The 27575-nt window shown below is 41.4% G+C and overlaps 1 protein-coding gene and 1 long non-coding RNA gene across 2 annotated transcripts; both read left to right on the top strand.

The window, feature by feature from the left end:
- The first annotated feature begins 898 nt into the window (after positions 1-898).
- LOC117527514 lies at positions 899-2154 on the top strand. Its single transcript, XR_004565547.1, has 2 exons — positions 899-985; positions 2101-2154. It is a non-coding gene; the product is annotated as an uncharacterized LOC117527514 (long non-coding RNA).
- Positions 2155-7282: 5128 nt separating this feature from the next.
- Positions 7283-26354, top strand: LOC117527513 (protein tweety homolog 3-like). Its single transcript, XM_034189902.1, has 4 exons — positions 7283-7472; positions 9348-9521; positions 13542-13617; positions 24430-26354. Exons 1-4 carry the CDS (start codon positions 7423-7425, stop codon positions 24529-24531), a joined length of 402 nt encoding a protein of 133 aa, XP_034045793.1. The 5' UTR covers positions 7283-7422; the 3' UTR covers positions 24532-26354.
- Positions 26355-27575: the final 1221 nt, after the last annotated feature.

Raw genomic sequence — 27575 nt, 5'->3', positions numbered from 1 at the left:
CATCAGAAAACCACTCACCCACACGACGCCACACACGCTGTCTGCCATCTGCCCTGAACAGTGTGAACCGGGATTCATCCGTGAAGAGAACACCTCTCCAACGTGCCAAATGCCAGCGAATGTGAGCATTTGCCCACTCAAGTCGGTTACGACGATGAACTGGAGTCAGGTCGAGACCCCATGATGAGACGACATGCAGATGAGCTTCGCTGAGACGGTTTCTGACAGTTTGTGCAGAAATTATTTGGTTATGCAAACCGATTGTTTCAGCAGCTGTCCGAGTGGCTGGTCTCAGACGATCTTGGAGGTGAACATGCTGGATGTGGAGGTCCTGGGCTGGTGTGGTTACACGTGGTCTGGGGTTGTGAGGCTGGTTGGATGTACTGCCAAATTCTCTGAAACGCCTTTGGAGATGGCTTATGGTAGAGAATGAACATTCAATACACGAGCAACAGCTCTGGTTGACATTCCTGCTGTCAGCATGCCAATTGCACGCTCCCTCAAATCTTGCAACATCTGTGGCATTGTGCTGTGTGATAAAACTGCACCTTTCAGAGTGGCCTTTTATTGTGGGCAGTCTAAGGCACACCTGTGCACTAATTATGGTGTCTAATCAGCATGTTGATATGGCACACCTGTGAGGTGGGATGGATTATCTCAGCAAAGAGTGCTCACTATCACAGATTTAGACTGGTTTGTGAACAATATTTGAGGGAAATGGTGATATTGTGTATGTGGAAAAAGTTTTAGATCTTTGAGTTCATCTCATACAAATTGGGAGCAAAACCAAAAGTGTTGCGTTTATATTTTTGTTGAGTGTATATATATATATATATATATATAATTTTTTCACAAAAATGCTTCGTTTGTATTTCAAGGTCAGTCTAAAGTCTTTGTTTCTTGTTTTAGACCTCCAGTGACTTCTGTGTCTCTCCTGACGTATATGTCACCAAAGTGGCAGATCAGTATGGAGTCCTCAATCAAGGTGCGAGTCGTATGCAGAAAGTGTCCATTTTGTGCTCTTCATCCATTGCTGTTTGCTCACGTTTGAGTTGCAGCACTTCACATAGAGCAGAGAGACGGGATGAATTGCTTATGCATAATCGAAGTCACGCGTCAGGAAATCTGTTGCTTCTAATAGTTCTGCATCCATGTGTTTGTGGGCGTACGTGGGACAGCTGAGACGTGCTTGTCTGAGCCGGAATTTCCTTATGGATTGAGAGGCATTGCGTGAGAAAGCAGCTCATATGCAGCATTGTGTGTGTACATCACTTGCACCTTGTGTGGTTGGTGTGTCTCACAGGTTTATGTTTGGGGATTTGGATGAAGCTTCTGAGTCACGCTCTCACATCTGAACTTTTTCTCAGTGATTGAGAAAATTTTTATTTTAGAAAAAATAACTGATGGCCAAAAGCCATCATTAAAACTCTATTTTTGTGTAAGGGTGTGCTCCCAGCATCGTTCAAGTCTCTTCATGTGTAATTTTCATAATAACTCTCACCACTGTTGTCACCTTTTTTTCTTCTTCTTCAGGAGGATCTGTTGAATCCTGAATCATAAAAGGGTGAATCTTCTCATTGTTGGTTATTTGGGGGTTGTCACTCTGTTGTGGCTACATCAAAGGGGGAAACATGTTTATGCAAAGCATTGCAGAAATTGTGAGCTTGGAGCAGTTGATTAGTTCATTACATGTAACTGCAGTTACAGTTGTGCCAGAGGCGGTGGAGTACAAAGCAAGAAAGAGCTAAAACAATTTTAAAAACTACTCTGCAGGGTCTTAGACTATAATTGGGGTGTCGTCTTGCTTCTTGGACACGAGTAAGCAGTTATCGCCAATATAATAAAGGGAACTGTTCTTGTTCTGTCCTGGAATCAACTGACAGAACTCTGACTGCTTCCTCATTCTTCAGAAACAGCCACAGTGATGCGTTTGTGGGATGTCAGTCAGGGCATTGAAGTGTTGTACAGTCTGTATTTCTGCTGAGCCCAGCAGCTCAGATCTTACACAATGGTGATGTAGCTGAGATATAGATAAATAACACAAACCAGACCTCTACATTATCCAACTTTTGTTGTGTTGACTTGCTTGTTTTCTCACAGATATCCTGCAGTACTACCTTACTTGCAGTTTGGAACAAAGTAACCCCTTCCAGCAGTTGTCACACATAAAACTGATTGTTTCAAGTTTGTTAGAATTTCTACGTTTCTTTTCTTTGACTTGAGATTAATCTATGGTTGTCCAGTGGTATTCAACTTGTGCATTATTGGTGTACAAACTTTTAACTGTTTAAGAGTTTGCATGTACTTCAGTATTCAGTCTTTGCCATGAAGCTCAAAAGTGAGTTCAAGTGTATCTGTTTCCACTGATCATCCTTGAGATGTTTCACAGCTTATTGGAGCCCACCTGGGGGTACATTCATTGATTGGACATGATTTGGAAAGACACACACCTGTCTACATATAAGTCCCACAGGTGACAGTGCATGTCAGAGACAAACTAAGTATGAAGTCAAAGGAATTGTTTGTAGACCTCCGAGACAGGATTGTCTCGAGCACAAATCTGGGGAAAGTACGGAAAATTTCTGCTACTTTGAAGGCTCCATGAGCACAGTGGCCTCCATCATCTTGTAATGGAAGACGTTCGAATCTACCAGGACTCTTCCTTGAGCTTGCTGCCCATCTAACCTGAGCACAAAGCACATGGCAGCCCATCTGGAGTTATCAAAAGGCACCTGAAGAACTCTCAGACCATGAGAAACAAAATCTCTGGTCTGATGACACAAAGATTGAAGCCTTGGTGTGAATGGCAGGCAGCACGTTTGGATGAAACCAGGCACCATCCTACAGTGAAGCGTGGTGGTGCAGCATCATGCTGTGGGGATGTTTTACTGTGGCAGGAACTGGGAGACTAGTCAGGATTGAGGGAAAGATGAATGCAGCAATGTACAGAGACATCCTGGCTAAAAACCTGCTCCAGAGTGCTCTTGACCTCAGACTGGGGGATGGTTCCTCCTTTCAGCAGGACAATGACCCTGAGCACACAGCCGAGATATCAAAGGAGTGGCTTCAAGACAACTCTGTGAATGTCCTTGAGTGGTCCAGCCAGAGACCAGACCTGAATCTGATTGAAACATCTCTAGGGAGATCTGAAAATGGCTGTGCACCGACACTCCCCATCCAAACCGATGGAGCTTGAGAGGTGCTGCAAAGAGGAATGGACAAAAGTGCCCAAAGATAGATGCCCCAAGCTTGTGGCATCATATTCAATAAGACTTGAGGCTGTAATTCTTTAAAGGTGCATCAACAAAGTATTGAGTAAATGGTGTGAATACTTTTTATTTTTAATAAATTTGCAGACATTTCAAAAAACCTTTCATGTTGTCATTGTTGGGTGTTGTGAGTAGAATTTTGAGGGGAAAAAAGGAATTTACTCCATTTTGGAATAAGGCTGTAACATAGCAAAATGTGGACAAAGAGAAGCACTGTGAATACTTCCAAATGCAATGTACATAGGTGGTTTAATTTTGTTTTGTTTCTACTTCAGAAGCTTTCTGGGAGCCACAAAGCATTAGTGGAGATGCAGGATGATGTGTCTGAACTGCTGCGCTCTGCCACCAGAGAGTACACACAGACGAAGGTTTGTTTTTCAGCACTGTCCACACTCTCCATCCTTTACAGGCCAGTTGTTACTTTACATGTTTCCCTTAGGACACAAGCTGACACGCAGTATTGTACCGTTTCTGGTGACTGAATAGCTCAGTGACTGTAACCAAATTACTGAAGTGCACCTGTCCACATAAAGATGTGCTGATAGCCCACCTGGGACCAGTATTATACCTATTTATTCGGCTTACACTGGGCTGTTACAATACACCGCTGTGCCTTTGTCTAGTCATGGTACTTGCACTGTTTTGACAGAGGGATAAATGAACCCTGACACTGTGAACAGAGGAAGATATTTTACTTCACACTCCCACACACAGTGCTGATTTAGTTGGGGGAAAATATCTCAGGCAATCAGGCTTATTTTATGCTCAACCTGTAGTGAAAAGTGGAGGGTTAAAGGGACACAATCCAGTAAATTATATCAGATAAAGTCAGTTGCATGTAAAGCATACATGTAATTAATTGTGAATTTGGTTCACTTCTGACTTATGTTCTTTTGCAATGTATGGAGACCATGGAGATACAGGAACTATAAAGGGTCACATAATTGTGTAATGGCATATACAAAAGTTAAGGTCAAACTTAAGCCTATTGTGACAGTACAAGTTGTTTTTTTCTGTCATTTCCAGGGGAATTTGGAACAGATCCAGGGGGTGCTGAACATAACAGAGGTCAGCCTACATCAGCTCACTGCCTTGGTGGACTGCCGCAGCCTGCACATGTGAGCTGGCCTGTGAGGGACACTTAGCGTGCACTTGTACCATATCTGGCCTTGGATTGATTCTGTGTGCTGTTTTGTTGTGTGGTACACACTAGGGGTTGCACTACTTCATTTATTTTTATTTATTTCAACCAGGGACAGGAGTTGAAAACTAGCAGTAGCTATACTCTGTGTAAATCGCATCAGCTGCAAAACTTTGTTTTGTAACGATGTTTGATTTCATTGTCCCTGTCAAATAAATAAATAAAGAATAAAGAATTTATTTATTGTAAGTTGACAGTATATTATGAAAGTTGAATCCCAGCAATCAGTCTTTTGTTGTCTGCTGTTTCCCATGCCAAAAAAAAAAAAAAAAAACAGTTCACCATCATCACTCCAGGCATTAGGGATCTCCAATTGGTTCAAAATGCTGCAGCCAGACTTTTGATACAAAGAAAGTTCGACCACGTTATACCCATTTGGCATCCCTTCACTGGCTTCCTGTCCCAGTGAGATCAGATAATAAGGTTCTGCTACTAGTCTATAAAATTGTTCATGGACTGGCACTCCCTACCTAGCTGACCTAATTAAACCTTATGTACCAGTCCAGGGTTTGTGTTCTCAGGGTGCAGGACTACTTTGTGTCCCTAGGGTGAAGAAGTCTGCGGGTCACAGAGCTTTCTCTTATCATGCCCCTGTTCTGTGGAATGATCTCCCTGCATCAATAAAACAGATTCTGTGGAGACTTTCAAGTCTAGACTTAAGATGCACTTATGTTCCCTTTCGTATGGCTGGCATATTGGCATACTATAGTTCTATGCTTTTTACTCTTTTATTAATTTTATTAGTAAACGGAGCGTGCCGCGGCCTCAACTTTACCTAAAATCTGGGTCGAATAGTGAAGCGGCAATCACCTTAGTATATCCTGTTTTCTTGTTGATTAATTCTGGTAAATTATACTGTAATTCTTGTCTTTCTGATGCCTGATTGTTTTTTCTCTCTGTTTAAGGTGCAGCTCCATCCAGAGATGGGTGTGGTATTTGTGCTTGTGACCCTCCTGTCCTGTGCACCAACAGCATTTCCTGTATATTCGTTTGTGAATTGTTCTGTAATTTTTGTCTGTGCATGTGCCAAGCAGAGGGTCACCCCTTTGAGTCTCGTCTGCTTGAGGTTTCTTCCTCAGAGGGAGTTTTTCCTTACCACTGCTGATCTGTGCGTTAGTAAGGTTAGACCTTACTTGTGTGAAGCGCCTTGAGGCAACTCTGTTGTGATTTGGTGCTATATAAATGAAAATAAATTAAAATTGAATACCATCTCATGTCCACAATGCACGTTCCATGACCTGATGGTGTTATGCATCCTGACAGGTTTGTCTCATGTGATGCCAGGTTTAAGCCTTCTCCTTGCTGGTGTAATCTTTCCAGTCAGTTTTTGCCTTTTGCTTTCCCAGTGTTGTATAACATGAGGCAAGTGGTGTGTGTGTGCGCGCGCGCACAGAGTCTGCCCCTCTTGCACGCTTGTGCTGATGTTAAGCTTAAAATGTCATTGCAGAGGAGTATAGTTAAGTGGTCAACTGAATGACGGTCTTGGCAGCCCCTAGTATACACCTTGCCAGTGTAGCGTTAATATTATGTTCGTGCAGCGTTTTCTCTGCAATTCTTGACTGGTGATCAGACCCCATACTTTGGATGGTGCGTTACTTTTCGCAATAAAATAAAATGAAGGTGCCATTTTCAAATCGCTCATGTTAAAACATCATTGCATAGCGCAGGAGCGACACTGACCACATATCAGTGACACTATCCTATGTACTACCAAAATAGAATGTTTGAGGAGGACATGGTTTTAGTAAGTTGAAATGAGACTACTGATGGGTTTGTGGTTCAGGGTTCACATAGAGTGAGACTGTGGTTTAATTGCTGTGTTTGAAGTGTTATTGTTAATGAATGAAGCACATCTGGTGAATATTTGAGATAAAGGTATAATATATTGGGTAGTTATTACACATATTTCCACAGTAAACAATTTATACAATAATATAGGAGGAGAGCAAGTTTATTCCTCTGATTGCTTTTCTAACAGTCTTATATCCTGATTGCTCAAATTTGATCCTACAACCCCAATTCCAATGAAGTTGGGATGTTGTGTAAAATGTAAATAAACAAAATACAATGATTTATAAATCCTCTTCAACCTATATTCAATGGAGTACACCACAAGACAAGATACATGGTGTGTCCATAAAGTAACGGTCCTTTTTATTTTTTTTAAAAAACTATATGGATTTCATTCATATGTTTTACGTCAGACATGCTTGAACCCTCATGCGCATGCGTGAGTTTTTCCACGCCTGTCGGTGACGTCATTCGCCTGTGAGCACGCCTTGTGGAAGGAGTGGTCCCGCACCCTCGTCGGATTTTCATTGTCTGGAAATGGCGGAATGAAATTTTTTCAGAAGCTGTTAGAGACTGGCACCTGGAAACCATTCGAAAAAGTTATCTGGCTTTTGGTGAAAATTTTACGGGCTTCAACAGAGAATAAGGACTTTAACTACAGGTTAAGGACCCCTTTAAGGACAGTCGGTGCGCCACGCTCCGAGCTGCGACGTCGCGGCACAAACCACTGGATCATTTCTAAGCTGATGGCTCTGTGGATATGAGACCGTCGTGTGCTCTTTCTCTGGTTATCACAAGACCTGGACATCAGCCATTTCCAGCAGATTTCACTTTTAACAAGAGATTTTGTCATGGAAAGCCGCGCGGAGGCTTCGCGCGTCACGACCGATTCGCTGATGAAGCGAGACAAAGGAACACCTCTGTTTCGGAGTGTTAGAGGACAAGTTTGGACATGTCTAGCTCTCCACAAGTTCTCTTATACTCACTCGACTGGTAAGCACTGAAAGCCGAGATAGACAGTTTTGTGCTGCTCTGCAAGGTTTATGTTGTTCTTTCTTTTTTGTTCCTCCCCAGGACTATGTCCAGGCACTGACGGGACTGTGTTATGACGGAGTGGAAGGCGTCATCTACCTGGTCTTCTTCTCCTTTGTCACTGCTCTCATGTTCAGCTCAATAGTGTGCAGTGTGCCCCACACCTGGCACATCAAGAAGTAAGATCACACTCTCTTATTCAGCATCTGATCTGCATTCACATTAGATGCCATGTTGTTGCTTTAGACGAGCAGAAGCGTCTCTGTAGACACCTTCCGTGGTCACGCGGGTCGGTGCCTCGGAATAAGTTAGCTGAGTGTAAATCAGAAGGCTGCTGATGGGTCACAGACAGGAGCTGCAGGTCTGCTGAGTCTCTGTTTAAGTGATGCAACTTGGATTATTCACAACTGTAAATTGTGCTTGTCAAGAGATATTGCTGTCCTTCTGTCTGTCCTTCCATCTGTACGGTAAAACAGTCCACATGCTAAAAGTCAAGAACCGTAAAACTCTTTAAATTGTTATACTTTAATGCTGGGATGTCAAAGATCTGCCTGCCAAAACTCAAGCATTTCTGAAATTTATAAATGCCTTTTATACTGAATTTTGGGTTTCAAGTAGGAAATGTACAGAAGCCCTGAAATGCTCACATCGCTCACTAGATGGTGACAAAAGCTACTGAAATGTGTGGCAAGGTTTCGGCTGTTTTTTCATTTAAGAAATTAACTTTTGATGAAAATAAGATGGGCTGACAGCCACAAATCAAATTACAGTTGTGTCCCTGCCCTTATGGCTAACTTACTTGGGTTTTACAAAAGCTGAGAAGTTTATCTCTTGCAGGTCCTATAGACATTGTGCCACTTTAATGTTGCTTTTTTCTGTGCCTGTGTCAGGCTAATGTTAGCTTCACACTGAGAGCAGTAATGGTTAACAGGATACTCATTAATAAACTATGCTATCAGCCCAACAGTAATTTGTCAAAGGTTTACAATTTAAGAAATAAAACACCGCTTTTTAATGTGAATAATGTCTGCAAAGACATGAGTCCACTGTGAGCAGAACTGGTTAGTTCATTTGTAGAAAATGAGCAATCTTTAGAAGTTGACAGAACAGCTTTTAGAGGTTTTTTTTTTTTCCCCATGTAGGGACAAGATAAGTTTGTGATTATGCTACACGAGTGTTGTCAAGTGTATACAGTAAGTAATACAGCTCAGCAACAGGGTTTTTTCTGTACACAAACACAAAAGTTGATAAAACAATTGAAATGGACTTTTATCTCTCCTATTAGGATAAAGTAAACCTAAATCTATCAAGCCTACAGCCTGAGCTGGAGTTTTTGTGCAGCAGACAGGTAAAATCATTCAGATTTTGTTCTGCTGTCAGCAGCTGATGAGGTATTCAGAATGACTGGGAGCACAGTTGTTTCCAGGCTCAGTCGTCATCTCAGCTGCAGCTTATAATTAGCAAAATCTCTGCCAACCATCAGGGGGGCATGTTGTTCATTATGATCTCAGTCAGAGCTTCCAGTCACAAAGCAGAGACTTACATGCTACCAAGTAGTTTCTCTCAGCCAAGCTTGTTCTCTTTTGGTGCTGCAATGACAAATGAGCACCAGATTGTTTCGCTCAATCTTGAATTGCAGCTTCAGATGAGCCACAGTGCAGTTTTAATGTTGACTTACAACTCTCAGAATGAGCCATGTCTTTGGTGACAGTAGTGTAGATTTGGATTTGATGATTTCACCAATAAAATATGCAGGAAAACCCCACTGTGGGTCCACTAGAGGGAGGCAGGCTGTTTGTAACTGTGCTCTCTGCAAAAACAGACCATTTTCTTTTTTGAATTGAACAATTTCATGTCTTTGTTCTGCTCTATTCAGAACACAACACATTCTAAGGAGCTGCATCTCCTTTACTCTCGGATCATCTTGTTCATTAAACTGTATCAAAACATGACCATGTGGCGCTTTAATGCTCCCCCCTTCCCGTTAGTTAAATTATAGAGGGGCTCCCCCTGGTGGTTGTCGAACGCTTTTTGTTTGTTTGTTTTATCTGCAGGAGTGAGGAGGAAAGTGAGGATGAGTCTCTGAGTCATGGAGGAAGACAAAACCATGATAACCTCTACCGGGTCCACATGCCCAGTCTGTACAGCTGTGGCAGCAGCTATGGCAGCGAGACCAGCATCCCCGCTGCCGCGCACACCGTCAGCAACGCGCCCGTCACAGAGTACATGTAAGTCTTCATAACTTCAGTTTAAGGTTTCACTCAGACAAAGACTGAAGCAGCTGATAACCTCTCCTACACAGTGTTTTTGTGCTTCCTGTGAGCTCAGAGGTCACGTTAATGCACCCAGAGGAAGGGTGCAGCTGTTGTTGTCCAGCTGTAGTGACTGTGAAACCTGAGGCCAGTATTCAGCTTAGTTTATACGACTAGGGAGGTGGCTGGTTTCACGCACACGACAGGACTTGAGTGAAAACCTTTTATGCTGCCGAATCAGTGGATCACTTGTTTTTCAATATGAACCAAAAACAGGAAAAGCATTTTTTAAATATATATTTCTTTTCAAAACCAAAATGAAAAAATGGATAATGACTCATTTTCCAATTTTGGACTCAAATCAAAAATCCAATCCATTCCACTTTATTTCTATAGCACATTTTACAAACAGAATGTTACCAAAGTGCTGCACAAAAATTGAGTAAACAGTGCTCCTACCATGAAAATAGTATAAATACATTAAAACCATGAATAAATAAATGACTATATCATTAGAAAAGTACAAAATCAAACCATAGGTAAAATCCATAATAAAATATCATAAAAGTACAAGATAAAACACTAAAAGACAACAGAGGACCATACAACTCACACGGAGCTAAAAGCCAGGGTCTTTAGACAAGACTTAAAACACTCCACTGTGGGGGCAGTTCGGACGTGGATGGATACAGCGTTCCAAAGTCTGAGACCTGCCACAGAAAAGGCTCTGTCCCCCTTGGTTTTAAGCCTGGTCTTTGGCACCATGAGCTGGAACTGGCCCTCAGAGCGCGCAACGGAGAATAAATTTGCTGGAGGTCCACAATGTACTGTGGGGGCCCATCCATTAAGGCTTTATAATAATAAAATCTTAAAATTGATTTTAAGATTAACAGGGAGCCAATGCAAAGATGCAAGAATAGGTGTGATATGAACATGTTTTTTTTTTTTTTGTTTTTTTTTTGCTCCTTGTTAAAAGGCGCGCAGCAGCATTCTGGACTAACTGCAATCTGTTAAGGGTATTCGATTTATTCCGAGATAGAGTGAATTACAGTAGTGCAGACGTGACGAGATAAAAGCATGCATGACGCGCTCAAAATCTGAGAAGGATAAAGTTGATTTAATTTTGGCTAAAAGACGAAGATGATAAAACTAAATTTAACAACCCCATTGACAGCTTGTCAAGTTTAAAATCAGAGTCCATAATGATGCTTGCTATCCAAAAATGGATAGCAAGCACTCGTTCCCCATTTTGTTGTTGTTGTTTTCCTTCATTAACACAGGTAGCATCACTTGAAAATGACATGTTTCAGTTTAAATTTTTAAACAGGTTTAAGTGTGAAATTTTTTTTTTAGCATCTACAGGTGAGCCCCGTTAACTCAGGCGAGTTTGGGTCCACAAAATCGGATCGCGAGTTATCTGAGTTGAGTTGACCAGAAAAACTTAAAAGCAGCTTACCTTGCCGTATTATAATAGTTTGGACCATTTGAAGTGTAATTCCTTCCTGGATGGTGACGATTTCTTCATCTGGTGTGGGTTCGAGATCTTTTTTTTTTTCCTCCTCCGGCTGCTGCAGGTCAGTGATGAGGGCTTCATCAGTGCAGAAGATTCCTGATCAATCAATCAATCAATCAATTTTTTTTTTATATAGCGCCAAATCACAACAAACAGTTGCCCCAAGGCGCTTTATATTGTAAGGCAAGACCATACATAATTATGTAAAACCCCAACGGTCAAAACGACCCCTGTGAGCAAGCACTTGGCTACAGTGGGAAGGAAAAACTCCCTTTTAACAGGAAGAAACCTCCAGCAGAACCAGGCTCAGGGAGGGGCAGTCTTCTGCTGGGACTGGTTGGGGCTGAGGGAGAGAACCAGGAAAAAGACATGCTGTGGAGGGGAGCAGAGATCGATCACTAATGATTAAATGCAGAGTGGTGCATACAGAGCAAAAAGAGAAAGAAACAGTGCATCATGGGAACCCCCCAGCAGTCTACGTCTATAACAGCATAACTAAGGGATGGTTCAGGGTCACCTGATCCAGCCCTAACTATAAGCTTTAGCAAAAGGAAAGTTTTAAGCCTAGTCTTAAAAGTAGAGAGGGTGTCTGTCTCCCTGATCTGAATTGGGAGCTGGTTCCACAGGAGAGGAGCCTGAAAGCTGAAGGCTCTGCCTCCCATTCTACTCTTACAAACCCTAGGAACTACAAGTAAGCCTGCAGTCTGAGAGCGAAGTGCTCTATTGGGGTGATATGGTACTACGAGGTCCCTAAGATAAGATGGGACCTGATTATTCAAAACCTTATAAGTAAGAAGAAGAAGAAGTGCTCACTAACAGATGTAGACAGATTTGCAATCAATATTTGAGAGAAATGGGTCTTTTGTGTACAGTAGTGTTCAGAATAATAGTAGTGCTATGTGACTAAAAAGATTAATCTGGGTTTGTTTGTATATTTCTTATTGTTACATGGAAAACAAGGTACCAGTAGATTCAGTAGATTCTCACAAATCCAACAAGACCAAGGCTATGAAATTGGGCTATTAGTAAAAAAAAAAAAAAAAGCAGAAAAGGGGGTATTCACACTAATAGTAGTGTGGCATTCAGTCAGTGAGTTCATCAATTTTGGTGTCCCCTATATAAGGATGAAGCCAGCACCTGTTGAACAGTTTTTTCTCTTTGAAAGCCTGAGGAAAATGGGACATTGAAGACATTGGTCAGAAGAACAGCGTAGTTTGATTAAAAAGTTGATTGGAGAGGGGAAGACTTATACACAGGCGCAAAAAATTATAGGCTGTTCATCTACAATGATCTCCAATGCTTTAAAATGGACAAAAAAACAGAGACGCGTGGAAGAAAATGGAAAACAACCATCAAAATGGATAGAAGAATAACCAGAATGTCAATGGCTCACCCATTGATCAGCTCCAGGATGATGAAAGACAGTCTGGAGTTACGTGTAAGTGCTGTGACAGTTAGAAGCTAATTTATTTGCAAGAATCCCCGCAAAGTCCCTCTGTTAAATAAAAGACGTGCAGAAGAGGTTACAGTTTGCCAAAGAACACATCAACTGGCCTAAAGAGAAATGGAGGAATATTTTGTGGACTGATGAGAGTAAAATTGTTGTTTTTGGGTCCAAGGGCCGCAGACAGTTTGTGAGATGACTCCCAAACTCTGAATTCAAGCCACAGTTCACAGTGAAGACAGTGAAGCATGGTGGTGCAAGCATCATGATATGGGCATGTTTCTCCTACTATGGTGTTGGGCCTATATAGCATACCAGGTATCATGGATCACTTTGGATATGTCAAAATACTTGAAGAGGTCATGTTGCCTTATGCTGAAGAGGACATGCCCTTGAAATGGGTGTTTCAACAAGACAATGACCCCAAGCACACTAGTAAATGAGCAAAATCTTGGTTCCAAACCAACAAAATTAATGCCTCGCAGATGTGAAACAATCATGAAAAACTGTGGTTATACAACTAAATACTAGTTTAGTAATTCACAGGATTGCTAAAAAAAGCAGTTTGGACATAATAGGTTTGAGTTTGTAGCATCAACAGCAGATGCTACTATTATTGTGAACACCCTCTTTTCTACTTTTTTTTTTTTTTACTAATAGCCCTGTTTCATAACCTTAAGAGTGCGCATATCATGAATGCTTGGTCTTGTTGGATTTGTGAGAATCTACTGATACCTTGTTTCCCATGTAACAATAAGAAATATACTCAAAACCTGGATTCATCTTTTTAGTTACATAGCACTACTATTATTCTGAACACTACTGTATATAGAAAATGTTTTGGATCTTTGAGTTCAGCTCATGAAAAATGGGAGCAAAAACAAGTGTTGCTTTTATATTTTTGGTCAGTGTATGAATGTGGCTTGCTAGTTAAGCTCTAAAATCATGATCTGTTATAACTTGCACATTACAAAGGATGAAAAATGTCACAACTGAGCATGAATGTTTTATCTACACATATGCGCATTTTCTTCCACAGGGCTCAGAACGCCAACTTTCAGAACTCCCGCTGTGAAAACACACCTCTGATTGGACGAGAGTCTCCTCCCCCCTCTGTAAGTCGAACATTTAGAGGAACAATGGCTGATACGAGAACCTCTGCATTAGTTTGTACCATTAAATTGATGACATGTAAACTGCGATGCACTAATCCATCTAAATTGTTTTGTTTTTTTCCTCCTCTTATGAAACACGAACAAAAATTGAATTGTAGCCATAAATTATCTAATATCAATTTTACAGATTGTCAAATGTTACTGTGTAGAACTAATTGGACTTCTTTGTTCTTCTATTCTATAGTTATGACGCTGAACCTGCTAAATGTTTTTATTTTAGTGTAACGTTGCTGATGCTGCTTTTGAATTCAAATGTTTTCATTTTAAGGCACTTAATAATGTAGTGCAGTAAATGAGTGAAGCAGCTCACAAGAGCATTGAATACATCTGCAGCTCTTTTTATATAGATAGATAAAATACCTTGCGTCAGTCAGTTTTGGTGCATCACTGCATAGTATAAAAATATTGAACTCTTGTTTTCTGTAGCCCATAAAAACGTGGGCAGCGTTTGGAGGTTTAAACAGACTGCACATTAGAAGGAAACTTCAGTCATTCCTTCCTGCTCCTCGTTGGTCTGAACCGCTACCAGAGTTCCTGCCCTTCCTGGTGTCTGCTTAGACATAGACGCTGTTTTGTGCATCTCTTCTACACTCTGTCTTATTTTTTTTACAAATCCATACAGTTGTATTTGACTGCCACGGACAGTAACAGCGGTCTCAGCTGGCAGTTAAAGCCTTCGGAGAGTTCAAGATCATTTTGGTAACCTCATCTGCTATGCTAACAGGTACAAGTCATGCCTGCCTCCTTCACCTACCGGCCTGTTCTCCTCTGTACCACCTACCCAAAGCCAAATTTACTCCACATCCAACCAGGGCTGCTGGGTTCCTCACCCCTCCAACTCCCCCTCTGTCCCGACTCTTGCAAATGTTCTACCTGGCGTTTGTTCCCCATACCCCCCCCCCCCCCCCCCCCCCGGCATCACAACTGTATTGGAAACAACATCTAATCTGCAGCTCAGCCCTGAGTGAATGAAGGGTTAAGAATCCTGAACTGTTGATGTGTATTTTCTTTGTGTTTCCTCTTTAGTTGGAATGTATTTAATTTTAAAGCATCCATGATCCAATATTGAAGACTTGTTCACAGAAGGACATGCTGCTGTTTGGTTTTATGGATGAGTGACTGTCATAAAAGCCAGTTTAGATGAAGGAACTCTTCATGGGGCAGATTTTGGCCTGATGTCTGTTTTGTCATGCGGCCATGCCAACACTAAATGAGCTATTAGACATTGCTGTAGTGAATCAGTAACATGACAGCAAGAATAAATATATTTTATCACCAAATTGTCCAAAATATGGATGTACATTACTTGGCAAAATCAAACATAATGAGAAGCTTTTGTGTATTAAATTTTATATATATATATATATATATATATATACACTCAACAAAAATATAAACGCAACACTTTTGGTTTTGCTCCCATTTTGTATGAGATGAACTCAAAGATCTAAAACTTTTTCCACATACACAATATCAACATTTCCCTCAAATATTGTTGACAAACCAGTCTAAATCTGTGATAGTGAGCACTTATCCTTTGCTGAGATAATCCATCCCACCTCACAGGTGTGCCATATCAAGATGCTGATTAGACACCATGATTAGTGCACAGGTGTGCCTTAGACTGCCCACAATAAAAGGCCACTCTGAAAGGTGCAGTTTTATCACACAGCACAATGCCACAGATGTCGCAAGATTTGAGGGAGCGTGCAATTGGCATGCTGACAGCAGGAATGTCAGCCAGAGCTATTGCTCGTGTATTGAATGTTCATTTCTCTACCATAAGCCGTCTCCAAAGGCGTTTCAGAGAATTTGGCAGTACATCCAACCAGCCTCACAACCACAGACCACGTGTAACCACACCAGCCCAGGACCTCCACATCCAGCATGTTCACCTCCAAGATCGTCTGAGACCAGCCACTCGGACAGCTGCTGAAACAATCGGTTTGCATAACCAAAGAATTTCTGCACAAACTGTCAGAAACCGTCTCAGGGAAGCTCATCTGCATGCTCGTCGTCCTCATCGGGGTCTCGACCTGACTCCAGTTCGTCGTCGTAACTGACTTGAGTGGGCAAATGCTCACATTCGCTGGCGTTTGGCACGTTGGAGAGGTGTTCTCTTCACGGATGAATCCCGGTTCACACTGTTCAGGGCAGATGGCAGACAGCGTGTGTGGCGTCGTGTGGGTGAGCGGTTTTCTGATGTCAGTGTTGTGGATCGAGTGGCCCATGGTGGTGGTGGGGTTATGGTATGGGCAGGCGTCTGTTATGGACGAAGAACACAGGTGCATTTTATTGATGGCATTTTGAATGCACAGAGATACCGTGACGAGATCCTGAGGCTCATTGTTGTGCCAAGAACATCACCTCATGTTGCAGCAGGATAATGCACGACCCCATGTTGCAAGGATCTGTACACAATTCTTGGAAGCTGAAAATGTCCCAGTTCTTGCATGGCCGGCATACTCACCGGACATGTCACCCATTGAGCATGTTTGGGATGCTCTGGACCGGCGTATACGACAGTGTCTACTATTTCCTGCCAATATCCAGCAACTTTGCACAGCCATTGAAGAGGAGTGGACCAACATTCCACAGGCCACAATTGACAACCTGATCAACTCTATGCGAAGGAGATGTGTTGCACTACATGAGGCAAATGGTGGGCACACCAGATACTGACTGGTACCCCCCCCCCCCAATAAAACAAAACTGCACCTTTCAGAGTGGCCTTTTATTGTGGACAGTCTAAGGTACACCTGTGCACTAATCATGGTGTCTAATCAGCATCTTGATATGGCACACCTGTGAGGTGGGATGGATTATCTCAGCAAAGGAGAAGTGCTCACTATCACAGATTTAGACTGGTTTGTGAACAATATTTGAGGGAAATGGTGATATTGTGGGAGCAAAACCAAAAGTGTTGTGTTTATATTTTTGTTGAGTGTGTGTATATATATATATATATATATATATATATATATATATATATATATATACACACACATACGAGGTCTGTTAGAAAAGTATCGGACCTTTTTATTTTTTGTAAAAACCATATGGATTTGAATCACGTGTGATTGCATCAGCCAAGCTTGAACCTTCGTGCGCATGCGTGAGTTTTTTTCACGCCTGTCGGTTGCGTCATTCGCCTGTGAGCAGGCTTTGTGTAAGCAGTGGTCCACCCTTCTCGTCTGATTTTTATTGCGAATAAATGTCTGAACAATTTGGAGCTTTGCTGCATCAAATTGTTTTCCAGAAACTCTGAGAGACGGAGAATTTTCCGAATGGACACCATTCGGAAAATTCAGATGGCTTTCAGGGACCATTTTATGGGGATTACACAGATTAAGGAGTGATCCAGCCGGTTTAAAGACCGCCCACAGCGTCTGAGAGCGCGGCGCACTCAAAGCGCCGATCGACAGGCTGAAACCCAGATCATTTCCAACGTGAAGGCTTTGTTGATCCGGACGTCGTCTGCCTTCCACAAAGAAGGCATAAGGCGTGGACATCAGCACTTTTTTGGTACATTCCACTGTTACAGGAGTTTTTTCATGGAAAAAGAAGCGGAGGGATGCGCCACCGTGCCGCTCATGGCGCGGGACAAAACCACCTCCGTGTTGGTCTCACAGGACGGCTTTGAGATGGATTTCAGACGGCTGTCGGTTGCTTTTTAGTCGTGTGACTGTCCGAGAAATTGTGGATGAGCCTGGACATGCCCCAACATGTCCTGTGAGGCTTCATCACGGTGTTGCTTTGCGCCATGCAGCTCCGTGTTGATAACCATTCGTAAGATTCAGGCGGTTTTCGATGGCTTTCAGTCGAGTGAGTATCCGAGAAATTGTTTAACAGCTGTGCATGTTCAAATTTGTCCTGTAATGCTTCCAACGGAGGTGTTATGCTGTGGCGCCACGCAATGAGCGGCTGGGTGGCGACGCGCGAATCCGTCCGCACGTCTTTCATTACAAAATCTCCTTTAACAGTGATAAACTGCTGATGCCGACCTCTTCTGAAACTCTGTTCTCTCACGACATCCTGGGGAAGTTTTCAGCTCGAAACAGGCTGACGACGGCGGCTCGGGGCGCGGCGCGCTGTCCGGCGCCGTGGGCTGTCCTTAAAGCGATAGTAACACTCAATCTCTCATCAGCCATTAAAATTTTCACCGAAAACCATCTGAATTTCTCGAATGGTGTCCACTTGGATGTGCCTTACAGTTTCTGAAAAAATTTTGATCAAGCAAAGCGCCAGTCTCTCAGGAAGAAGTCAGACAAAGGAATTCCGACAAGGGGGGTGGACCAGTGCTCACTCAAAGCCTGCCCACAGGCGAATGACGCAACCGACAGGCGTCAGAAAACTCACGCATGCGCACGAGGGTTCAAGCTTGTCTGACGCAATCACACGTGATTCAAATCCATATAGTTTTTGAAAAAAATAAAAAGGTTGGTTTCTTTTCTAATAGACCTCGTGTGTGTGTGTGTATATATATATATATATATATATATATATATATATATATATATACACACAATATTGTTCAACATTAACAACCCTTTACCTTTCAAAGCAAGTTTGTTTGGGTGAACCATGCCAACAGGAACATCATGTTGACTGATTCATATTCCCTGTTTATTGTCTTTGTGGAATCATACATTGGCCTGTAAACCAACAAATTAACCAGGTTTTTCTGAAAATGTCTCTTGGTGTAATATGTTTTTTCTTCAGCAAAACACACAAATTTTCTTAACATTTTGTTTATCTTTAGTTAACATTTGGATATTTTTAATAATATTCTAATGAAAATAAATAATCAAAATATACATTCATACAGAAATGCTGGAGATGTTTGCACAGTACTGTCCTACGGGACAATTAAACTACAGGTCCCTGTCTTCCACTCGGCACAAAATGGCATACAGTGCAAGTGTCCTTGCTGGTTTCCACACTACGCAGTCTGTTATTTTCATGCTCAGGCCCCGCATTCTCTGAATGACAAGTTTACTTGCACTCATTTGTGCACCCATTGGCGTGTTGGTCTTAAAGTGAGGTGTAGTCAGGTGCAGTGTTGGTGTATTGCTGTTGTGATGCAGCAGAAAGCAATTGTCCCAAGGTCTGAGAAAAGCCTGGTCTAAAGTGGAGCCAAGTGTATTACTGGTAGTTACGCAGTGTAATATTCAGGTATACCTTATAGAGGTGGGTGCCTGATACATGTACTTTCTTTATGTACACATAGTGACAATTAAATTGAATGAGCCTGCAAACATTCATGGAAAAATAATTAATATCACCTTATTGCTTCACCTCAGGGAGCTTTGGTGGCTCCTCTCCATTTGCTCATTTTGCTGCAAACACAGATATCCATTAACTTACCAGCAAACCTCTGACTTGGGTCCACAGGTTCTGGTGCACCCTAGCTCTTAAAGGGGATGGCACATGACAGTCTGTTAATTAAGTAACCAATTAAGTAACCTTAATTGCATCCTACTTTGCAGTCAGATTACTTGCTCTCTAAATAGCACTGTGCAGTTGGATGCACCCCAAATGCACTTGCCCTGTGCCCTTTAGACCATGCACCATTGATCGTCCAGACTGGGCCTGTAGTCTCAGATGTTTAATGGTGCAGTCTTTTCTTGACGGGTGAAGGTAAGTCATGTTTTACTACTTGGCGCTGACATCCTTTAACGGGACATCCACGTAGTTGTATCTGTGCATGAAGGTTGCAACAAATGGTAAAATAATGCTGCGTTCAACTTGAAGGGTTCGAGTAGGAAAAGTAAGATGTGATGTCAACATTCCAAGGGGAAAAGTCAGATTTCAGATCCCTGAGCTAGATGTGACTGATACCAGTTTTCAGTTGGGGTTAAGTAATTAAGTAGCATTTCTTTGCCATTTAAAAAAAAAAAGTCCTGCTTTCTTAAAGAAATTGTTCACATGTAGACATGGTTGTTGATTCCACTTATTACATAGCAGCACATCCTGCTGTTCTGAGAAGTTAAAAACCTTAAAATGTTCATTTTTAGCCCCCATTTTGCTAACAGTAGTTAAGGACAGATGGATTAAAAAAAATGTCTTTTTTTAATGCTATTCAGAATGAAAGTTAAGACCAACAATACAATAATCCTGTATTACGTCTAACTAGTTGAAAGTTCATTCTACTATATCACTTTGGGTAGCCTTATGAGAGACTTCCACTAAATTATAGACATGCATGATAGATGGTACCTTCATTTTGAAATTTTTATTTGCATAGTCAGAAGAAAACATAGCAGGGGTGGTGGCCAAGTGGTTAATGCGCTTGGTTTCAGTTCAGAAGGCTCCGGGTTCAAATCCCACCCCTGCCACATTTCTCCATGTAATGTGGAGTTGTGTCAGGAAGGGCATCCGGCGTAAAACCTGTGCCAATTCAACATGCAGATCCAACTTGGATTTGCTGTGGCGACCCCGAGTGCAAACAAGGGAGCAGCCGAAGGGACATACTTTTAGTCAGAAGAAAACGTGAATAGAATCCTACTTCCCATGTCTTGGCATTTTTAAGACTTTTGAAAGACTGATTTAAAACATTTTAATACCAATTAAGGTCTTTTGTTTTTTAGATTAACAAATTCACTGCATTTTAAGACTTTTTAAGAATCCGTGGGGGTGCTGTAGACCGACTAGATGGATAATTTAATAGGTGAGCTGCTTCTGTTAGTTCACAAATGTGTTACCACCAATACAACTTTGTGACTGGAAAATCACTAAGGGCCCTTGGGCAAGGCCTTTAATCCCCTATTGCTCCCGGTGTGTAGTGAGCGCCTTGTATGGCAGCACCCTGACATCGGGGTGAATGTGAGGCATAATTGTAAAGCGCTTTGAGCGTCTGATGCAGATGGAAAAGCACTATATAAATGCAGTCCATTTACCTTTTACAGCTTGAAAAAAAAAAAGTAATAGGCCAAATTTTACACCTGGTACAAAGGTCAGTGCAAGCGTCATCACTAGTTTTCCAGTTTTAAAGGTTGGTAGGGGTGACACTCTGGTTGGGTATCGGTATGGTCTTTCTACCATACAGGCTCAAAAGACTTGCCTACAGAAGCTGTATAGATTTATAGTGCCCTCCTAAAGAATTGGAACACTTGGTATTTCACATTTTTTGTATTTCAAATACAAAAAATAACAAAATTGTAAGATTATCTTCCTTTATCACCAATACACCTTGAAAAAAAAATGTAATAGGCTCAATTTTACACCCGGTACAAAGGCCAGTGCAAGTGTCATTACTAGTTTTCCAGTTTTAAAGGTTGGTAGGGGTGACACTCTGGTTGGGTATCGGTATGGTCTTTCTACCATACACACAAGAGTAATGTACACTGTAAATCCAACCCCCTTTTCCCCCAGCACCTGGTTTGGCACCTGAATTTCAGAACGTTTAAATAGCAAATGGTGCTCATCAGTCATTTTTGCATCTGCCATCGAAGTAAGGACCCAGTGTTAAGTCAATCATTTTAATGCATTTTTGATCAGAGCAAAGGACAACAAAAAAAGCATTTATATTTAGGTCCTAGTTCCCAGGTAAGTTGAGCGCAGCATAGATACCTGTAGGTTAGTATCTCATGGAGTGGCAAACGCTCAGGAACATTGCGATTTTTGGATTTGCCAACTTGGTTGGCAAAAAGTGGGGTTATCATTAGCAACAGTTGACAACATTAGTGCGACTGTTTACGAAAGTGTTTTCGAATAACACTGTGCAAACATTAGCGAATATTAGCATGTTGGCGACAGTGTTTGTGACGATTAGCAACTCTGTCACTGTGGCCGCTGTTTGGGAATGTTTGGGACCTTTTGCCAACTCCTGTTAAGATGCTAGGCGAATGTCAGGCCAATCAAACCCTCCCCAGCATTCAGATTTTTCCTGACCACTGTGGAAGGCTCAAAAGACTTGCCTACAGAAGCTATATAGATTTATAGTGCCCTCCTAAAGAATTGGAACACTTGGTATTTCACATTTTTTGTATTTCAAATACAAAAAAATAAAAAAAATTGTAAGATTATCTTCCTTTAACTCAAGCTGAAATCAAATCTCTACAACTTGATATAAGTTAATTAAAAATATAAAAGCCAAGATGATGGGTTGCATAAGTAATGGAATGCTTTGGTATAGTACTTGTAAATAATCAGTTTTATTGCCATTTTCATCAGACAAGTCAGGGGATGGATACATGAACATTTCCAAGTCACTGAATATGTCTTGGACTTTATTTACATCAGTTATGAAGAAATACACACAGTATGACACTCTATGGTGAATCTGTGTGGAGTAGACAGTTCTCAACAACTGAGTGACTGTGCAAGAAGGAGAAGAGTGAGGAAAGGCACCAAGACACCCAGACAACCCAGACAAAGTTACAGACTTCTCTGGTTGTGATTGAAGAAATTGTGCATAGTGCATGTTTTGCATTTTGTATCATCAGTTATACAGCTTCATGATGAAGTGATATTTTCTTTCACCAAAACATTGAATCAAGGCTTGCATCTCAGATGCACCTTCTGGCAAATTGTAGCTGAACTTTCAGGTCTTCTTTTAAGAAAATCCTCCTCTATACCACTTCTGTTTGGATTTCTTCATAATTGATTTAAAAAATGACCAAGACATATTCAGTGACTTGGAAATGTTCATGTATCCATCCCCTGACTTGTCTGAAGAAAACTGGCAATAAAACTGATTATTTACAGGTATTATAACAAAGGAGCCCATTACGTATACAACCCATCATCTTGACTTTTATATTTTTAATTAACGTAAGTTGTAGAGATTTGCTTTGAGTTTGAGTTAAAGGAAGATAATCACAGAAATTTTTATTTCTTATATTTGAAATGGCATAAACAAATTCAAATGTGTGAAATACCAAGTGTTCCAATACCTTTGGAGGGCACTGTAGAAGATGGATTTCCAGAATATGCTAAATGAATTTATGTCAGGAAGAAGCCCAGTGTGCTGTTGCCCTTAATGCTGCATTTACACATAACGACGACAAGTCACGAATGCCACGAAGTTCACATTCTTGGCCGCTGATCACGAATGTGATGATTCAGGGCAGAGGCGTCAGGTGTCCTCAGGAACTGCTGCAATCTGTTACCACGCGTTACGATTAATGGCACGTGTTGCTGGAGAATTATCAGGAACCATTCCACACGGTCAAGAATAGTGTTCCGTGTTGTTGCGCGCTATTGCGCGTAACAGCACATCGTTAAGTTCTGTCACATTGTGAATGAGGTGAATTGTCTCCACACACCCATATTCATCCAACCGAATTCAGATTACTCCAGTTTTTCAGAAGAACTTTGTGACTGCATGCGTAGTTGGGCTCTGTGCCATGGAGTGGAGCAGAGACGAGGAGGAGACGGACAGAGCCAGATGTGTGGTTTCATGCGGCATCAGGCACATGCAGCAGGTGGAACACCTGCAGGAGCGCGCTGAAGAGCACTGAAATGAGACTTTTAGCCGACTTGGTGTCAGCAATCAAACTGAATGCGATGCAGCAAGGTTTAATTGCTTCTTCCTCCGCCGGACTGGAGGAGGTGCAGAGATGTCTGGCTGCACGTGAGGCTCCTCTCCTCCTCTGGCTCAGACTCGTTCTCCCGCTCATCGGTTACAACAGCAGGTGGAACACCTGCAGGAGCATCCTGAGGAGCTTCAGCAGGAACTGTGGAACGACATTTGGAGCCGAGTTTAATTGTGTGCACGTGACAGAAAACTGATTCGTCGTGGCGCACAGTGAAATGTGACGCTGTGTTACAAGTTGTGTCAAAACTTGACAGTTTCCGTGTCACTACGTAATAACGCGTGACAGTTTGGGCTCCAAGAACCATCACAGGAACCACTACGAATGTTGTCACGTTCTATTAAGGATCACTACTCATCAAGACGGATCAATACGCTCAGTTGCGACCTCCACGATGTGAGACGAAATGAGGGTGGTGTGTGAAATTTGTGGAAGATTTTTTAACAGGCAAAAACATGCTCCACGAATATCAAGAATATCACGCACCAACACGCACTATTAAGAAACCTGTTCAGATGCGTTAAGTCACATTACGAATGACAGAAAAATGACATTCGTAAGGCGTCTTGGTTATGTGTCAAGGCACTTTAAGGAAGAATTGCTTTGTCTGGCTGCTTCAGAAGAGAAGGAAAAAAAGAGGAAGAAAAAGAACTGTTTAACAGTTGTAAAACTTACTGTTTTGCACTAACAGTTTGCATCTGTTTGCAGAAAAACAAATAATGGAATGCACATAATTTTTGAATTATGTGCAACAAGTACTGTTTGCAACCTGTTTTGGAACCTTTTACAAACCTTGATCAAATCCAAAATTTGCTACATTCTTCAGCATTCGCCGTTCTGTGAGATACAGGCTGTAGAGTCACTGTATGTTTTTGTACTGTTATTTATATTCTGACATCCTTGTGCCCCGTCACTGTTGCTGTGGTGTTCCTCTTTTATTGACGTGTTTAGGATTCATGTAGCTGCCAGCATTTCAGAGAAAAAACCCTTCAAAAGTCAAATGTATGTTGGATTTTCTCTGATGTTGGTTCTGCTTTTCCCAGTCTTTGATACGTGTGCCTTTTGGCATTAGTCATATAATGAGAAAATCCTGAATGTAAAGTGTTTAAAATGATGAAAGACATGAAAAATCTCCATTATTTGTTTAAGAATTTTAAGTTAGGAGTGTGAACTCGTGAGCCTGCTTATCTTCCTCTTCCATTTCTACCCACAGTACACTTCCAGCATGCGGGCCAAGTATCTGGCCAACAGCCGACCAGATGCCAACAACTCTGCCGGGAGCGAGGCAGCGCGGGAAACGCCTCATCCACAATAGTGACGTCTGTGAAGTTTTCCATCCGTGCAGTTCCCCCACCCCTACTTTTTTTTTTCCCTCTGTTTTCTTTCTTAAAGTCGGAGAACCAAACTTTACAAAAGCAAAACTTAAGAATTGCCATGAGCCAGTTAACGTTCATCTCATACATCAGGAGTGCAACTAGTTTTTATTTCCTTTTCTTTTTAGTGGACTCTTGAGTTTTGCATATTTTTTCAGTACAGTGAATACATGGTCGCCGCTGTAAATGGACTCAGTTATGTTGGATAATGAGCCGATGGTCACGCCTTATTCTTTCTGTCTCTTGAGTTTTCCAACTGTGCTCTCCCCGCTTTGTCTCCACCCTCCGATGTAACAGGCTAATTACAGTCTCATATCCAATGAGGCATATCTGTGTTGAGCCAACGCTGATTACTACTGGCTGTCGTTTTGTTCATGTTTTATAAAGTACTGTACTGCTCTCACTCTTCACTCTGGAACAATGAGGAAAAAAAATGTCTTACACCATAATCTCTCCCAGAACACAGTTGAATGCAGTTGAGTTGAAAACCTCAGCCGACACTGTTTATCTGGTTGAGTAGATTAATTTTCATAATTCCTCTGGCTTTTCTGCTTGCTGCCGCGGTTAACCGTTAAGATTTATTTTGTTTCTGAGATAAAGTTGACAAGCACAGCATGTCTTAAACCTCATGTCAGTGAGCATTTCTGCAGCGTTGCACGTCGTGCAGGTCTGGAATCAAAAATGTACGTTTCTTCTTGTGACACTGTTGTTTTAAGTGGCATTTATTATTGTTGTTGTTATTATGAATACGTTGAGCCACTACTCCACGTCAATGACTGTATCAGATTTTGAAGCTGTGAACTCCGTCAATGTTATTGTGGCACATCGTCTCAGAGGATTTGATGAGGAGAAACCGATGAGCTGCTCTTTGGGGTCACATCTGACGGGAGTCTCAGCAGGATGACCATGTTCAGCCTAACATTTTAAAAATTATACTACTGTGAGCAGCAATGTATACAGTCATATGAAGGTGAGGAGGGATTTTTTTTATTATTATTAAAGATCAGGTGCTGTGTCCTGTTTATTTCTTACTGACAACGTCTTCGGCAAATCCGGTGGGTTTGAGCAAGACAGTTTTCTTACTAACGTTCCCTGTGAGCTGATTACTCCTGTCATTTCCAACATGGATAAATTCGTGCATTTCACAAAAAAAAAAGGCACAGGCACTGCAGCATTTAAAAAATGTGTTTTAGCATTTACTTCTTCGAAAACTAAATGAAGCAGGTGAGAGTGGGCACTGAAGGAGTTGCAGTTGGGGTTTGTTTTTATTCGTTGTGTTAATTTTCCTGTTTAAGCATGACTATCCTTCAGACGTGCACTAAAGTGTTTATCATGCTGCTTCAGCTCGCTTCTCTGTGCCAATGACTGAAGCATAACCACTTTTATTTTCTATATATCTTTTATTTTTTATTATTTTTGCTTAGATCTGTCTGTAAACTTGACAGCTTTTGGTTGCTTGTGTATTGGAATGAGCCAGATATTTTCACATAATACTCATTTATGCTCCATAAAATGTAATTACACTGATGTAGTCTTTTTGTCAAGGCTGTTGATCAGACTATAAACAGTTATAAAGATAAAAAAAAAAATCTCTTGAAACGTGATTTGTGTGTAGGGTTTTGAATGAAAGGTTTTGTTTTTTTTTTAAATCACTGTAGATTGAAACTTTTTTTATTCAAAAATTTTTCCTATTTCGAAACTGTTCATGTCAGACCTGTGATTATATTGAGCTTGAATGCTGTGTTTCAAAATAAAAAATTGAACAGCAGAGGATTCGTGTGGGGTTTCTCAGTTCAGATAATGTCTGGATAAATATTTCTACTGGAAAAAAAAACAATTATTTAAGCAACGCTACCTCATATGGGCTGAGGGTGGCTCAGTTTATCATAATGCTTGTAAGTAACTTATTACAGGAGTGTGGGGGTTTTTTTTGGTGGGGGGCAGAGCACTATATGTGCTTAGCCTCCTCTGATAAAACATAGTGACCTTTGTAATGTCATTAAGCGCAAAGAGCAACAAATGTTAGTTACAAGTGCACAAAAGCCATAGGATCATTCTGAAAACAGCAGTGAGAAAGCTTAGACTATCTACCTTCGTTAACCTTCCTAAAATATTTATCAGCAATCTATCACTCCCAGTAATCATTTTGGGATTACTAGGAGTGCCCTTGCATGGTTGACATCATACTTGAACAGTAGTTCTCACTGTTATGAACAATAACTACCTCTAACCTTAGTGACATGAGATTTGGGGTTCCACAGGGGTCTGTCTTGGGCCCCCTGCTTTTCTCCCTTTATATAACACCCCTTGGGCACATATTGTGGCACTTTGTGATTACCTTTCACTGCTATGCTGATGATACATAGTTATACATGCCGATAATTGCTGGTACGATTGCTCGTAATCTTATCCACATGAATGAATGAATTTATTTATCTGGCACATATTGCTGGATAAATAAGTAATATCCTTAGAAGACATAAAATCCTTAGAAGATTGCCTTGCATCAGTGAGAAGTTGGATGTCTAGAAACTTCCTACTTTTAAACTCTGATAAGACTGAAATGATGGTTCTTGGTCCAGTGAGACATCGGCATCAATTTGACCAGTTAACGCTTAGCCTAGGCTTGTGTGTCATACATCATACTGACAAAGTGAGGAACCTTGGGGTAATTTTTGAACCTACATTGTCCTTTGACCTTAACATTAGAAATATGAGAACTGCTTTCTTCCACCTGCGAAATATAGTGAAGATTCGTCTCATCCTGTCTATGGCTGATGCTGTGACCCTGATCCATGCATTTATCTCTTTAGATTGGACTACTGCAATGTTCTATTTTCTGGTTTACCGCAGTCTAGCATTAGGGCTCTCCAATTGGTTCAAAATGCTGCTGCCAAACTTCTGACATGAAGCGGAAAGTTCGACCACATTACACCCATTTTGGCATCTCTTCACTGGCTTCCTGTCCCAGTGAGATCTGATTTTA

Source organism: Thalassophryne amazonica, chromosome 16 (assembly GCF_902500255.1).
Source record: "Thalassophryne amazonica chromosome 16, fThaAma1.1, whole genome shotgun sequence".
Taxonomy (NCBI): Eukaryota; Metazoa; Chordata; class Actinopteri; order Batrachoidiformes; family Batrachoididae; genus Thalassophryne; species Thalassophryne amazonica.
The sequence above is the reverse complement of the archived record's forward strand: the minus strand, read 5'-3'. Positions and strand labels throughout refer to the sequence as shown.

Bases quoted from the DNA above. Each gene is read 5' to 3' on its own strand.
- LOC117527513 (XM_034189902.1), top strand. From the start codon at position 7,423: ATGTTCAGCTCAATAGTGTGCAGTGTGCCCCACACCTGGCACATCAAG. The intron at 7,473-9,347 runs GTAAGATCACAC...TTTTATCTGCAG, and splicing joins CACACCTGGCACATCAAGAA to GAGTGAGGAGGAAAGTGAGG. The intron at 13,618-24,429 runs GTAAGTCGAACA...TTCTACCCACAG, and splicing joins GAGAGTCTCCTCCCCCCTCT to TACACTTCCAGCATGCGGGC.